Below are 13471 nucleotides of genomic sequence, written 5' to 3' on the forward strand. Positions count from 1 at the left end.
GTGTAGGGGCTACTGGTGGCGCCATGGATGCCAGTAACCTGTTGAAACCAATGCTTGGACGGGGTGAACTAAGATGCATTGGAGCAACTACACTGGATGAATACCGGAAATACATAGAGAAAGACCCAGCTCTTGAACGTAGGTTTCAGCAAGTGTTTTGTGGTCAGCCATCTGTTGAGGACACCATCTCAATTCTTCGAGGGTTAAGAGAGCGATACGAATTACACCATGGTGTTAAAATTTCCGACAGTTCCCTTGTTTCAGCAGCTGTTCTGGCAGACCGCTACATCACCGAACGCTTTTTGCCTGACAAAGGTAATATGCACCTTTCTGAGTATGTAAGCGTAGTTTTCTTCGGCGAAAAGTTGGTGAAGAAATAGAAAGAGAGATTTCTCAACTCTTAAATGGATGTTTGGAAGTAGCTATTTGTCTTTCCTTCGAAGGAAGGGATCTTATTTTCTACTGGGTAAAGTTATATTTTTGGCCTTATTTTTGTGTCTAAGACAAGTTCTTTTCTTTTCAGCCATTGATCTCGTTGATGAAGCTGCTGCAAAGCTGAAGATGGAGATCACTTCTAAACCAATTGAATTGGACGAAATAGACAGAGCTGTACTCAAACTGGAGATGGAGAAACTCTCTCTCAAAAATGATACAGATAAAGCATCCAAAGAACGGCTACATAAGCTTGAGAATGACCTAACGACCCTCAAACAGAAACAAAAAGAACTTAGTGAGCAGTGGGAGCAAGAAAAGTCTCTCATGACCAAAATACGTTCGATTAAAGAAGAGGTAACGTTTTTGTGCCCCATTGCCGTAAGTTACACTTAGTTATTTCTTGAATCTCTGATATGTGGAGGAAAAACAACTGAAGAATAGGGGTGGGCCCGGGTTGGGTACCAAACGCATTCTGGATACCCATGCTATGGGTACCCATGAACCTGCGGGTATCGGGTTTTAACAGCCACCTCTAGCGTAGACTCTTTTGGTGAAATGTTTCATCGTAATCATTGAAACTTGCCTGGGCAATTGCTCGTTTTAGTAAGTTCCTTCAACGATGGTGTTACTTGAGTGTTGCTTATGCCGTTATTACACAACCTCAATATCTTCCTCGGTGTTCTGTGTTACAGATTGATCGAGTTAACCTGGAGATTGAATCAGCTGAACGTGAGTATGACCTAAATCGTGCTGCTGAGCTCAAATACGGAACACTTATGTCCCTCCAGCGCCAGTTAGATGAGGCCGAAAAGAATCTTGCCAACTTCCGAGAGTCTGGAAAGTCGCTGCTGCGAGAAGAGGTCACAGATCTTGATATAGCCGAGATTGTAAGCAAATGGACAGGTATACCCTTATCGAACCTTCAACAAACAGAAAGAGAAAAGCTGGTAATGCTGGAGCAAGTGCTCCACCAGAGGGTAATCGGTCAAGATACGGCTGTAAAATCAGTGGCTGACGCAATCCGACGCTCGAGGGCTGGTCTGTCTGATCCTAACCGCCCGATTGCCAGCTTCATGTTCATGGGTCCTACGGGTGTTGGTAAAACCGAGCTTGCCAAAGCTTTAGCCGGGTACCTTTTCAACACGGAGAATGCTCTCGTGAGGATCGATATGAGCGAATACATGGAAAAACACGCAGTTTCACGTCTGGTCGGTGCACCTCCTGGCTATGTGGGTTACGAAGAAGGTGGGCAGCTTACTGAAGTAGTTCGGAGGAGGCCTTACTCCGTGGTTCTCTTCGATGAGATCGAGAAAGCCCACCACGATGTCTTCAACATTCTGTTACAGTTGTTGGATGATGGAAGAATAACTGATTCTCAGGGGAGGACAGTGAGTTTCACGAACTGTGTTGTGATAATGACCTCGAACATAGGATCTCACTACATACTCGAAACCCTCCGAAACAGTCGAGACAGCAAAGAAGCGGTTTACGAGATGATGAAGAGACAAGTGGTTGAGTTGGCAAGACAGACTTTCAGGCCGGAGTTCATGAACAGAATCGACGAGTACATTGTCTTCCAGCCTCTGGATTCGAAGGAAATCTCCAAAATCGTCGAGCTACAGGTAATTAACACTTTGTACTCTGTCCCATTTATTTTACCGTTAGTTATTAATGCTTGGTATGGTGATTTCGGACCAGTCTAGTTTAGATCATGTCCACAAAGTAGTGAAGTACAAGGAACCAACTGAGCTGATAGGCCTTAGAGATCTATAAAGCATTCTCCTAAGACCCTCCCGGCCCTTTCCTCGGCCGGTTGCTAGTTTTCTCTTTTCCTCGATGTTGATATGTGAAGCGAATCGGTGGCTATTACAAACATCTCATCTAAACCCTATCCGACTGACTCGAATGTTCATAAGACTCGTTTTATCGCATTTTGGTCCCGTTTTGCTGTTCCGTATTTCTGACTTGATCCAATGATATGTTGTGGTGGAATGAAACAGATGAGAAGGGTGAGTGAGAGGCTGAAACAGAAGAAGATCAATCTGCAGTTCACAAAGGAAGCTGTGGAGCTTCTGTCTCAGCTCGGGTTCGACCCGAATTACGGGGCAAGGCCTGTGAAGAGGGTTATACAGCAACTGGTTGAGAACGAGATTGCCGTCGGGGTTCTCAAAGGCGATTTCGGGGAAGAAGACGTCGTTCTAGTCGATGTAGCCACCACAGCCGCGGCCACGGCCACGGCCACGGCCACCGACGTTCCTCCCCAGAACCGATTGGTCATACAGAAGATCGAGAAACTGTTCCGTATTTCTGACTTGATCCAATGATATGTTGTGGTGGAATGAAACAGATGAGAAGGGTGAGTGAGAGGCTGAAACAGAAGAAGATCAATCTGCAGTTCACAAAGGAAGCTGTGGAGCTTCTGTCTCAGCTCGGGTTCGACCCGAATTACGGGGCAAGGCCTGTGAAGAGGGTTATACAGCAACTGGTTGAGAACGAGATTGCCGTCGGGGTTCTCAAAGGCGATTTCGGGGAAGAAGACGTCGTTCTAGTCGATGTAGCCACCACAGCCGCGGCCACGGCCACGGCCACGGCCACAGACGTTCCTCCTCAGAACAGATTGGTCATCAAGAAGCTGGAGAAAGGTTCCATGGAAGCATTGGCTGCCTAATGTCTCTCTTCTTTTTTTGTTGTTCTTTCCTTTTTTTGGTCCCTTAAGGTGAAACTGAAGCCTACTTCGGGCAGAAACTGAGAAATGTGTAGATATCAAAGTTTTTGGTGATTTCGCATCCGATCAAGTCGAGTTTATTATTGGTGTTCTGACATTGGGCGGGATGGTTAACTATGGAAAGGAAAATCTGTAGCCGTGTAGCCGTCCGTGTACATAGACAAAAGATCAAGTGTGGCGTTGATTTTCACACTTGGTCATCTTGTGTAGCCGTGTAGGCCTTCGACAGTGACCGTCCGTCACACAACAGATTGATTACTAGTTGTTAATGTGTGACGAAATATTTTGTTTTCAGACACAAACTGTTACCTACTTAATTTATTAAAAAAATATTTTAAAATTCGGTATAAAAATATAAACTATTAATGGTTAAAAACGGTAAGAATCTAATTTAATAAAAAAAATCTGTTTTAAATTTGTTTAAAAATTCAATCAACTTTTAATTTTATAATTAATATATATATATACAGAAATTATTCAATATATAATATTTTGTTTATTTATTTTTTAAATATGAAACTAATAATTTGAACCATCTCACATACTATTACAGATTAATAAAGATGATCAATTTTTTATATAAAATTGTGGATTTAATCAGCAAAATATATTTAAATTTAAATATAGAATTTGTATAAGAATATGATGTATATAATTTATAAATATTATAATTTAAAATTAAATACTTATACAAATTGTGAGTACCACAGTATAATATTTTTTATAAATATTTAATATTTTATCGTGATACTTAGAATTTTATAACATGATTTTTTGTAATTAAAAATTGATAAATTTGATAACAAATTTAAAATAAATAAATATATATATTTAGTAAATTAAATATTTTTTGAATACGTTAGATAGTTCATACATTTTTAAAAAATTAAAAATGATATATTTTTATAAAAACTTTAAAGTAAAATTTTGTTTTGAATAAATTATATAATTGATTGTTTTTTTATTTCTCCATATTGTTTAAAAGAAACGACGTAATCTCGTTTTGATCTATTTGTAATGGATTAGATTCGAACTAATCCATTTTATTTCATCGACCAACCCCCTTTTATAAATCCACTCGTGATGCTATATTTCCAGTAAATGATATTCCCTGTGTTTCAAAAATATTATATAATATTTTTTACTTTAAAAAATTATAAAAACTCATAATGCCTCTATTTCTGGTTTTAAACAATTATAAATTTTAGACTTCTCCCTGTTTTTATTTTTGTAAATTTAAAATTATCAAAAAAAATATTAAACTCATAATTTGTTTTTCTTAACGCTTCACTTAGTATTTATTTTTTTTACAATAAAATGAATATCCAGATATAGATAATTCAAAACCGGACTCGAAGCCCACCGTCTAAACCCGAATGAAATCACTGTGAAGTCCGAGCCCAAAAAAAAAGATTGATTCCCATTTTAAAGCCCAAAAAAGAAAAAAAAATTAAAATAAGTCGCACAAATAGACACGTCATCAAAAGACGACCAAATTCCAGATTTTTTATTTACTCCGTGCAAATTTATAAAAAAAAAACATTTTCATAATTGCCATTTTTTTAATCGGCAGAGAAAATATTTCGTATATCCGCGAAAAAGGAAAAGGGATCGGAGAAAAGGAGCATTTTAGACGGGAAAAAACCCTAGCGTGTTGTTCTTGTTGTTCCGTGACCGTGAGGATTCCCTCGTCGTTCTTCGCGTTCCCTGGAGATTCCGTGCTCTGATTCCAGGAATCGATGCGGTTTCTAGGGTTTTCTTGTAGAGAAGTCGAGTTTTCCAAGGTTAGGGTTTGCTGAGATCTGTGGAAATATACACACAGAGGAGAGCACGCGCGTGCGAGAGAGAAAGAGAGGGAAGGAGAACAAATCATGGCGGCTTCTGATAACCCTAAGGAGCTCCAGAAGCAGCTTACGGAAGCTGGGAAAAAGATTCTTGACCCACCTTCTTCTGTCGAGGACCTTCTTCCTCTTCTCGACGTGAGCACTTTCCCTTTTGCTCTGTTTTTTCTATTTTTAGGCGTTTTCGTTTTTGTAGTCGATTTTGTGCGATGCTAGATGTATGCATTTTTTTGGTGTCGATTTCTGGAATTGGGTTAGGTTTCTTGTTATGACAGTTTTCTTCTTTTGCCCTGATATTTATCCATTCAAGTGAAATATTGTCTTTGCTTTGGATAGTGAATTGCAGGAGACATGGTTGTTGAAGTATATTGCTGTGAAAATTCCCGATCTTTGTGTTTACACGTTGATAATATGTATCTCTTTCGGATGGAGCAGGTGTTGGACTATCTGGGGCTTTAAGCCTTTCTTGTCTTCTGATATATAAAGAACAGGAATTTATTTTTCTCTGGGAAATTGTAGTTTTGTTCACTTCCTGTGTTTCATGGCTTCGATTTTATTTAAATTGAACGCATAGCTTCACAAGTACTCTCTCTATATGATGTAGGATTGCCTTTGGGAGGTAGTTACGGAAAGAGCTACCAGACATAAAAGAAACGATTGTGTTTTGCTGCTTTCTTGCATCCCCTGTGATGCGGTTTGATGCATAATGGAATTTCCTTATTTTTGTGCTCCAATGAGGTCTCTAAATGTTTGCTTATTGTTCTGTGAAATATTATTGATGTAAATGACTATAAGTTTCCACTGTTTTTTATGTTTGAGCGTGTAATAAAATCCCTGAAATTTCGAAGTCTTGTTTCTGAATGATTGGTATTGAGTGCTAGCCTATACATGGAAATGACTGTAATTTTCCACTGTGATTGATGATCCAGTTCGTTGTGAAATCTCGGAAAAAATTTCGTTCTCGTTTCTGACTGGTTGTTATCGAGTGTTGCAGAAAGTTGAAAGCTGCCTGACTAAGGTTGATCAGTCACCTCCTGACTCAATGCAAAATGTGCTCTCCCCCTTGATGAAAGCATTAGTTGCTGACAGACTCTTCAAGCACTCAGATATTGATGTGAATGCTGCAGTTGCTGCATGCATCAGTGAGATTACGAGAATAACTGCTCCAGATGCTCCATATGATGATGACCAGATGAAAGTATGTCAATTTCTTATGGGGACTTTCGTTTGTGAATGGGCCGTGATTCTCAGAGTACACTGAGCATTTTCTTTGGTTTACATGCAGGAGGTGTTCCAGTTGATTGTATCATCATTTGAAAATCTAACCGACATATCCAGTCGTTCATATTCTAAGAGGACCTCAATCCTCGAAACTGTAGCAAGGGTCCAATCATGTGTTGTGATGTTGGATCTTGAGTGTGATGCGCTTGTTATTGAGATGTTCCAGCATTTCCTCAAGACTATAAGGTACAAATTAATATATCCTGATTCAAGTTCAATATTCTGGGAAACAGTCCAGGGTGTAATCCCGTGAGTACTTATGTACTTAATGTTCAGAAACTCATATGTATGATTTATTGTCTATTTCCATCACTTATGCTGGATTGTTCCATGGAAAAGCAATCTAGTAACTTTATCAACGTTAGAAGCAGAGTTTCAGTGCAATTGCTGTCTGTTTAGAGCTTGGTTTTTCTTTACTTCACATATCATCTTGATTCACATTCAAAATCATTTTCTCAACTGTGCTTCTCCTTGGGCATTAGGTATGCTGTTTAGGTTTATGTGCTCATAAATGTTGTTCCCTAACTGGTCTACTGTGCACTGATTGCATTGATCTTGCTTTCTGAACATCCAACGAAATATTTTTCATTTTCTAAAGACTTTACTTTTCCAGGGATAATCATCCAGACAATGTATTCTCATCTATGGAGACGATTATGACCCTCGTTTTAGAAGAAAGTGAGGAGATATCTCCAGAGTTGCTTTCACCAATTCTAGAATATGTTAGAAAGGATAACCAGGTGATGCATGAAAGTACTCTCACTTTTTCTGTTCTGATAACTTGTGTGTTTTTGTCTAACCCTCTTCATTAATTGTCAGCAGGTTCCCCAAATATCGCGGAAGTTAGCAGAACAAGTTTTGAAGAACTCTGCTACCAAGCTTAAACCTTACCTGACAGATGCAATAAAATCATTGGGTCTCTCCTTAGATAAGTTTAGTGATGTAGCTGCTTCAATATGCAAAGGGACCTTTGGTGAATCGAGGCATAATGAATCTGTTGCTAATGAAAAGCATGTAAGTTTTCATATTTGTTTATTTTTCCTCTTATTGTTTGGAGATGATCCACTCGCATCTTGTCTCCTATGAAATATGAATGTGTTCCTCGACTTTTGTTGAGTGTCTGAATCATGGATAGTGGCTCCAGTTTAACTCGCTTTTATACTGATAAACCAAATTTTGTGTACTACAGGATAGCCAAGATAATTTAACAAGGGAAGTGGAAGATGAGGCATGTGTCTTTACTCTCAATCAGTTAAATTTGTAATAACAGAATAGACTTCTTTCTTATTTTGCGATTGTTGTGATGGTATTGTTTTCCAATGAACAGGATAAATTGAACGTACCAAAAGTTGCTGATGCTGAGCTAGCTGATGCACCTAAGGATGGCTCTCTTAAGTCGGAAGTTAGCAATGGTGTTGCACAGGTTGCAGAGAATGATTCTTCAGATGATACTGACTCCAAAAATAAGCAAGATGATACAAAAGTGAAGGATGAACCCCCTAAACCCGATAAGTTTGGCGACAGTGGGATCGCTAATGCTGGTGATGAGAAGGAGACTGGTGTTGAAAACCAACAAAGTAAGAAAAACAGAAAACAAACCAGTTCTGTGAGACAGGAGGAATTCTCAAAAGCTTCGAATGTCAAAGAGGAGACTGAATCCAGAGCACCCCTGGACAACCCTGATATTTCTTCTGATAATGAAAAGGTTACAAGTGCTCAAGCTTTGGAATCGAAGCCAGCAGATGAAACTACAAATGCCGCTTCTCCATCTCAGAGTGAATGCCTTCCTAATGACAGTAATTCTAACAAGGCTGTAAACCAGAAGAAAAAGGAAAGCTCAACCAAAGAGGCAAAATCATCTGCTGGTAGCTCTGCTAAAGTAGCTCCCGAAGAACCAAGCAGTTCAGAAGTTAACTCGTCGAAAAGGTCTGGAAAGAAGGTGGTTTCTTCAAGTAAAACCAAAGCTTCGGTTCCTACAAAGAAAAGCATCCCTGAGGCAAAACCAACAAAGCAGTCTGGGAAGAAGGCAGTGGACAGTGATAATGTGGAAGTGCCCTCTAAGTCAAAGGAGGATAAGAAAAAGCAGGGCCATGGAAAAGTCACTGGTGAGAAGGAGAAATCTCACACATCATCAGACGATGATGAAAAAGTAAGTTTTTTTAGCTGTTTTGATTCATTACATGTTTATCATCTTGCCTGGGTCGATGAATTCTTTGTATTGGTACTAATATTCTTTCGTTGTGTTCCCAGCCGATCCCGAAGTCAAGCAAAGATGAGGTGCAACCATTTGAAGAGACTCCCAACACAAATGGCAAGAGAAAGCATAATCTGGATAAAGAAAAGGTTTTTAATTTTGCTAATTATTTTTGTTGCCTCTTTATAAAATAATTTGAAACGAATCACTTATTACCATCCTTTAGCTTGAATATCTGTACCTCCCTTCCCTGCCCTGGAGCTTTTGGATCTTTCTTTTTTATTTGTGGCTTTTGGAGTATCCTTCTTTGATTGTGAGGTTCAGACGCTTGCTTGTGCTCTGCCCAGATGTTCAATCTGTGAATTGATTTTCCTGCTTTTGCAATTTGCTTTCACAGGCTTCCGAAGACAAAGAGTTTGGTGAAAATCTGGTTGGGTCGAGAGTTAAAATCTGGTGGCCTAAAGATCGTGCGTAAGTGTTTAGTTTTTTTGCTGTTTATGTTAAATTCTTGTTCCATTTGATATGGACACACACGTTTCTTCGTTCTCCCTGCATTTCCTGTCTTGCTTAAAACAGGATTGGGGTTCTGTAGTTTATGCTCCACATTCTTCCAGTTATGTTCCATATAAGCTTCTAAATTATTATTTGATCTTTTCTGTAGGTACTATGAAGGTGTTGTCAATTCATACGATGTTGCTAAGAAGAAACATCTGGTAAGATCAATTCGATCTCTTTTGAACTAAGTTGAGTGCATTTGAATCTGAAGATGTTCGGTATGTAACTTTTATGCATGGGTCTGTTGCTTCTGTCATTATCAGGTTTTATACGATGACGGTGATCAAGAAATCTTGAATCTTAGAAGGCAGAAGTGGGAGTTCATCGAAGATGAATCAGAATCGACCGCTATGGTACATATATATTAGCATCTATCTTTCTTTGTACTTTGTTATTCTTGCCATTTGCTTAATGTGAACATTTTGCCATCTGACAGGATGAAAAAGGTGATCAGACAGGTCCCGATGAATCCTCTGCAATGTAAGCACTACTTCTTGGTTAAACTGTTACAACTTCCTTAACCCATTATCCGACCTGACATTTTGTCGTGCGTGCTTCGAGGGCAGGCCTCAGAAGAAGAAAGCTAAGAGGGGCAATGGCCATTCAGCCATGCAAAGGAAGGCAGAGACACCAGTGAAGAAGTAAGTTAAACCCGAAACCTGAACAGTTTAAAAGCGTTTACACATGAAGAAAGTGCGAATACTAAGTGATATGTGATGTTACTCAGGGGTGCTGCATCCAAAAAGTCCAAGGCTGTTGCTTCTGCTACCAAGTCGGGGAAGAAAACTGAGGAGGTCGGAAAAATGGAGAATAGGTCTAAGAGTTCTTCCAAGAAAACGAGGTCCGGAAAGAAACCTGAGGACGGGAGGACCGAAAGCAAGACCAAGGATACTACTTCCAAGGAAGCTAGCAAAGCAGAACATGATGATAGTTCTGATGAAATGAGCGTAGAAGAAGACGAGGAGAAGCTCAAATCCATCAGTAAATCAGCAAAGGCAGCGAAATCAGGGAAAGCCAAGGAAGATGCAGAGGTGGGCACTTCGAAACACTCGTCCAAGAAAAAGGAAGAACCCACGAAGAGTTCGTCAAAATCCAAGACAGAACCCGCGAAATCCATCAAGGGCAAAACGGGAAAAGGCACTGGGAAATCCAGCGGCAAACCGAAATCGGCTTCCGCTCCAACCACGTCGTCCAAGGACAAGGAGAGCAACCGCGAGTCAGACTCGGAAGATAACCCAACAGCACCAGAGACATCGTCGTCAAAGGGGAAATCACCTGTTTCAGCTAAGATGCAGGGAAAGTCCGGTAAGAAGAGGAAGCGATGAAGAAAAATAGAAAAGAAAGCATTTTGTTTATGTAATTTAAGCAGGTGAACGTGATCGGAGAGGCGGTTGATCTGAAGATTCGGGCGGTGGAAGTGAAATTAGACGCCGGGAGTTTGGTCGGAAAGTGATAATGTTTATGACTGAAGTTTTTTTTTAGTGGTTTAGATGAATGAAGCCTTTGTGATAAAAAAAAAAATAGGGTTTTTTTGTGTTTTTTTTTAAATCTCAAGAGAGAGAATATTGGGTAGATAAAAAAAGAGTATATACATTCGAATATTAGTGTATCTCTCTCTCGTGTTATGGATCCTCTAGAGTTTCATACTGTTTTCGAGTGTTGTAGTCAGTGCAAGAAACTATAACGGTCAAAGGAATAATGATTTCAGTTTTTGGCTAATCAAAGGTTTAAAAATAATTGATTAGGCTATTAAGCTTAATATTAATCACCAAAACTCGTTTTGCCAAATTGACTAATCAGAAGGATGTAAGTTCATTGAGGTATATAATTACAAAATAATTGTTGCATTATGTTAATTGTGAATTGGATATTTAATTTTCAAAAAATATATTAGTTATTTTTTGGTTGTGGGGGCATGAAACACACGATGTGATACTTCAAGACGTTGAAATAAATAAAATAGAATAATGTCATTTTATTGCATTGACATAAAATCTAATAATGTTTCCATTGTTCTATCATATATATCCTCACCCTTTTTTGGTCATTTTGGTAAATGAAATATAAGATTACGAAATTAAAGGTATTTTCGAGTTGAATATTATTTAATATTATGTCAAAATAATTAGGAATCCCGAAATCAAGCAAACTAATAAATGTGTCATATAGATATGATTCGCGGGCAGGTTGGATTCAAATCTTGGTGAATTGGTTTTAGGATTTTGGTTCGTATTAGAAATATGATGATGAATACGTTTGTAACGAGTTTGGAGGAACCACGGCCCAACTTCCGCATATATATAGTACTCTATAACCCTAATCTATTTTTTTACATCGCTTTAAAATTTAATCACTCATAATTTATTTTGATAAATTTAGAATAACAATAAACATTTTAAAAAAATTATAATTTTAGTTTGATATTTATTAGTATTTATTTAATTTTATATCTATTTATATTTAAATCATTTTTGTCATGTTTGTATTTGACTTTAAATATGATTTTTATATTTTTTTCATTTTATATGATGTCAATGGAGAATAATTGATAGTATTAAATTATAGAGGATCAGTTCTTCATATATTTAGATAACCCATAACCTCAAGTAAAAAGAAACAAATGGAACATAATATATATATCTTGGTAATTAATTAGACGACTAGCCAAAATGATTTCTAAATTATACTTAATTATAAATTTTCGTTTAACAGACATTCATATATATATGTATACGGCTGTCCATATATGTCTTATTGATAAAAATCATCATGACCACGTTGCAGTTTGGAAACCCCAGATTTCTTTAAAATGCTATAATACTGTATTCTTTTTTGTATTAAAAAAAATTAGGTATAATAATATGCTCTATCTATATTATTGGTATGCACATAAAATGTATAAAACGAAACCCTACAACTACAACATATATATATATATGTGTATATATATATATATGTATATACAGAGGTGGCGTTGGTGACTACGTGTGGTCCATGATCCCATTTCCCTCTTTCCCATACTTCTACGTTTGAATTCCTCAGCGAGACAAGACAAGGCTATTTTGTTTATTTTTTTATATAATTTTTTTTCTAATGCAAATGATATATTATCTCGTGTGTATATATATATACTAATATACATATCATCTAAAATTTTAATGTATGATATTCATTTCTCGTCGTCTTCAAGATAAATAAATTAGATTACACGATATAATTTCGTTGATAATTTAGACAAATTTACATACCTATATATACACGTTTTTTTGTGTCTATTTGTTTCTCTAATTGAAATAAAACCTAATTAAAGAGTAGAAACCGTAATTTAACATCAACCATTGATTTTTTCAAATGTGCTGCAAATGATAGAGCAAACAGTTAATAAGAAACTCAAAGAATAACAGTTTATGACATGTTATTTTTTTTTAAATAATTCAAAAGTTTATTGGTCCAATTATATTTTTTAGAGAATCGGAAAAGTACGGGTGAATTGGGTTTGAATTTGGGGTAAGAATATATTATTTTTCCATACAATACGTATTGTATAATTTAAAAAATACGAAACATGAAATTCTCACCATATATTTGTGATGATAAAAACAATCAAAAAAAAATTAGCTCATATATTTACAAATCTTTTAACTAATCTTATTTAACCACTTAATAAACGCAAAACGGTAATATATAGACCTTAAGTTCTAAATCTGTCATATCTAAAATCTAAAATATATGATTTAGTGTTTGTAGTTTGTGATTTTTTGTAGGTATACGGAGTACAATTCAGGGATCAAAGTTTAATATTTATAATTCCAAATTTTAATTGTATGATATTGTGTTTGCGGTTAGGGATAAACTAAGAACAGTTAAATTAGAAGGAATTAAGTGGAAAAAAAAAATCACTGATAAAATAAGTAGAGGATTTGTGAGATAAAATAAAAATGGTCGAGGATTATAGACTCTAGGTTTAATTAATTGATTTTATTTTAAAGAAAAACAAGTGATGTTTATTGAAAAGCAGAAAGTAGGACTAAGATTGGTCCCCTGTCATTGGGAAGTGATGAATCTAGGGCACCTACTCCCGTGCCAAACACCAAGCACTTCCCCCTTTTTTCTTACCCTTAATTAATTAATAAATTACATTAATTTTTTTCCATCCTCCATATTTATGAATTTATTTATATAATTAATAAATGATTAAAATGCTAATATCTTTAATTTAGCATGAGAGAAACACAACATAAAAAATAAAAAAAAAAACCGTAGAGAGGCATAAGCTGTGCCAAATAATGTCATGGTGAAAATTAAATTAAATATCTGAGAGATGCGTACTACATAATAAATGAAAATAAAATTTTAAAAATAATTTTAAATAAAAGTGCTTCCCAAAACGACGCAGTTGAATGTGTACACGGCGCCCGAAGAGACCCAAAAATAGGGAAA

The 13471-nt window shown here is 36.8% G+C and overlaps 2 protein-coding genes across 2 annotated transcripts in view; both read left to right on the top strand.

The window, feature by feature from the left end:
• The window catches only part of LOC104803855 (chaperone protein ClpB4, mitochondrial), a 6110-nt gene extending 2807 nt beyond the window's left edge, over nt 1-3303 (top strand). Inside the window, exons 7-10 of the mRNA XM_010527937.2 lie at nt 7-315; nt 524-789; nt 1128-2057; nt 2783-3303. Coding sequence (XP_010526239.1) covers nt 7-315; nt 524-789; nt 1128-2057; nt 2783-3103 — 1826 coding nt within the window. The 3' untranslated portion in view covers nt 3104-3303. The remainder of the gene's footprint in view (nt 1-6; nt 316-523; nt 790-1127; nt 2058-2782) is intronic.
• Nucleotides 3304-4730: 1427 nt separating this feature from the next.
• LOC104803856 (muscle M-line assembly protein unc-89) lies at nt 4731-10727 on the top strand. The gene is made up of 14 exons (XM_010527939.1): nt 4731-5139; nt 5996-6199; nt 6287-6468; nt 6896-7022; nt 7105-7296; nt 7472-7510; nt 7610-8431; nt 8533-8625; nt 8874-8947; nt 9138-9189; nt 9295-9384; nt 9468-9511; nt 9598-9672; nt 9759-10727. Exons 1-14 carry the CDS (start codon nt 5032-5034, stop codon nt 10354-10356), a joined length of 2700 nt encoding a protein of 899 aa, XP_010526241.1. The 5' UTR covers nt 4731-5031; the 3' UTR covers nt 10357-10727.
• The last annotated feature ends 2744 nt before the right edge of the window (nt 10728-13471 follow it).

The sequence above is a fragment of the Tarenaya hassleriana genome, unplaced genomic scaffold (genome assembly GCF_000463585.1).
Source record: "Tarenaya hassleriana unplaced genomic scaffold, ASM46358v1 Cleome9, whole genome shotgun sequence".
In the NCBI taxonomy this organism is placed as follows: domain Eukaryota; kingdom Viridiplantae; phylum Streptophyta; class Magnoliopsida; order Brassicales; family Cleomaceae; genus Tarenaya; species Tarenaya hassleriana.

What these genes read in the sequence shown, in the direction of transcription:
- LOC104803856 (XM_010527939.1), top strand. Translation starts at nt 5,032, where the DNA reads ATGGCGGCTTCTGATAACCCTAAGGAGCTCCAGAAGCAGCTTACGGAA. An exon ending in ACCTTCTTCCTCTTCTCGAC is followed by an intron (nt 5,140 to 5,995) that starts GTGAGCACTTTC and finishes CGAGTGTTGCAG; the next exon opens with AAAGTTGAAAGCTGCCTGAC. An exon ending in GCAGAGACACCAGTGAAGAA is followed by an intron (nt 9,673 to 9,758) that starts GTAAGTTAAACC and finishes GATGTTACTCAG; the next exon opens with GGGTGCTGCATCCAAAAAGT.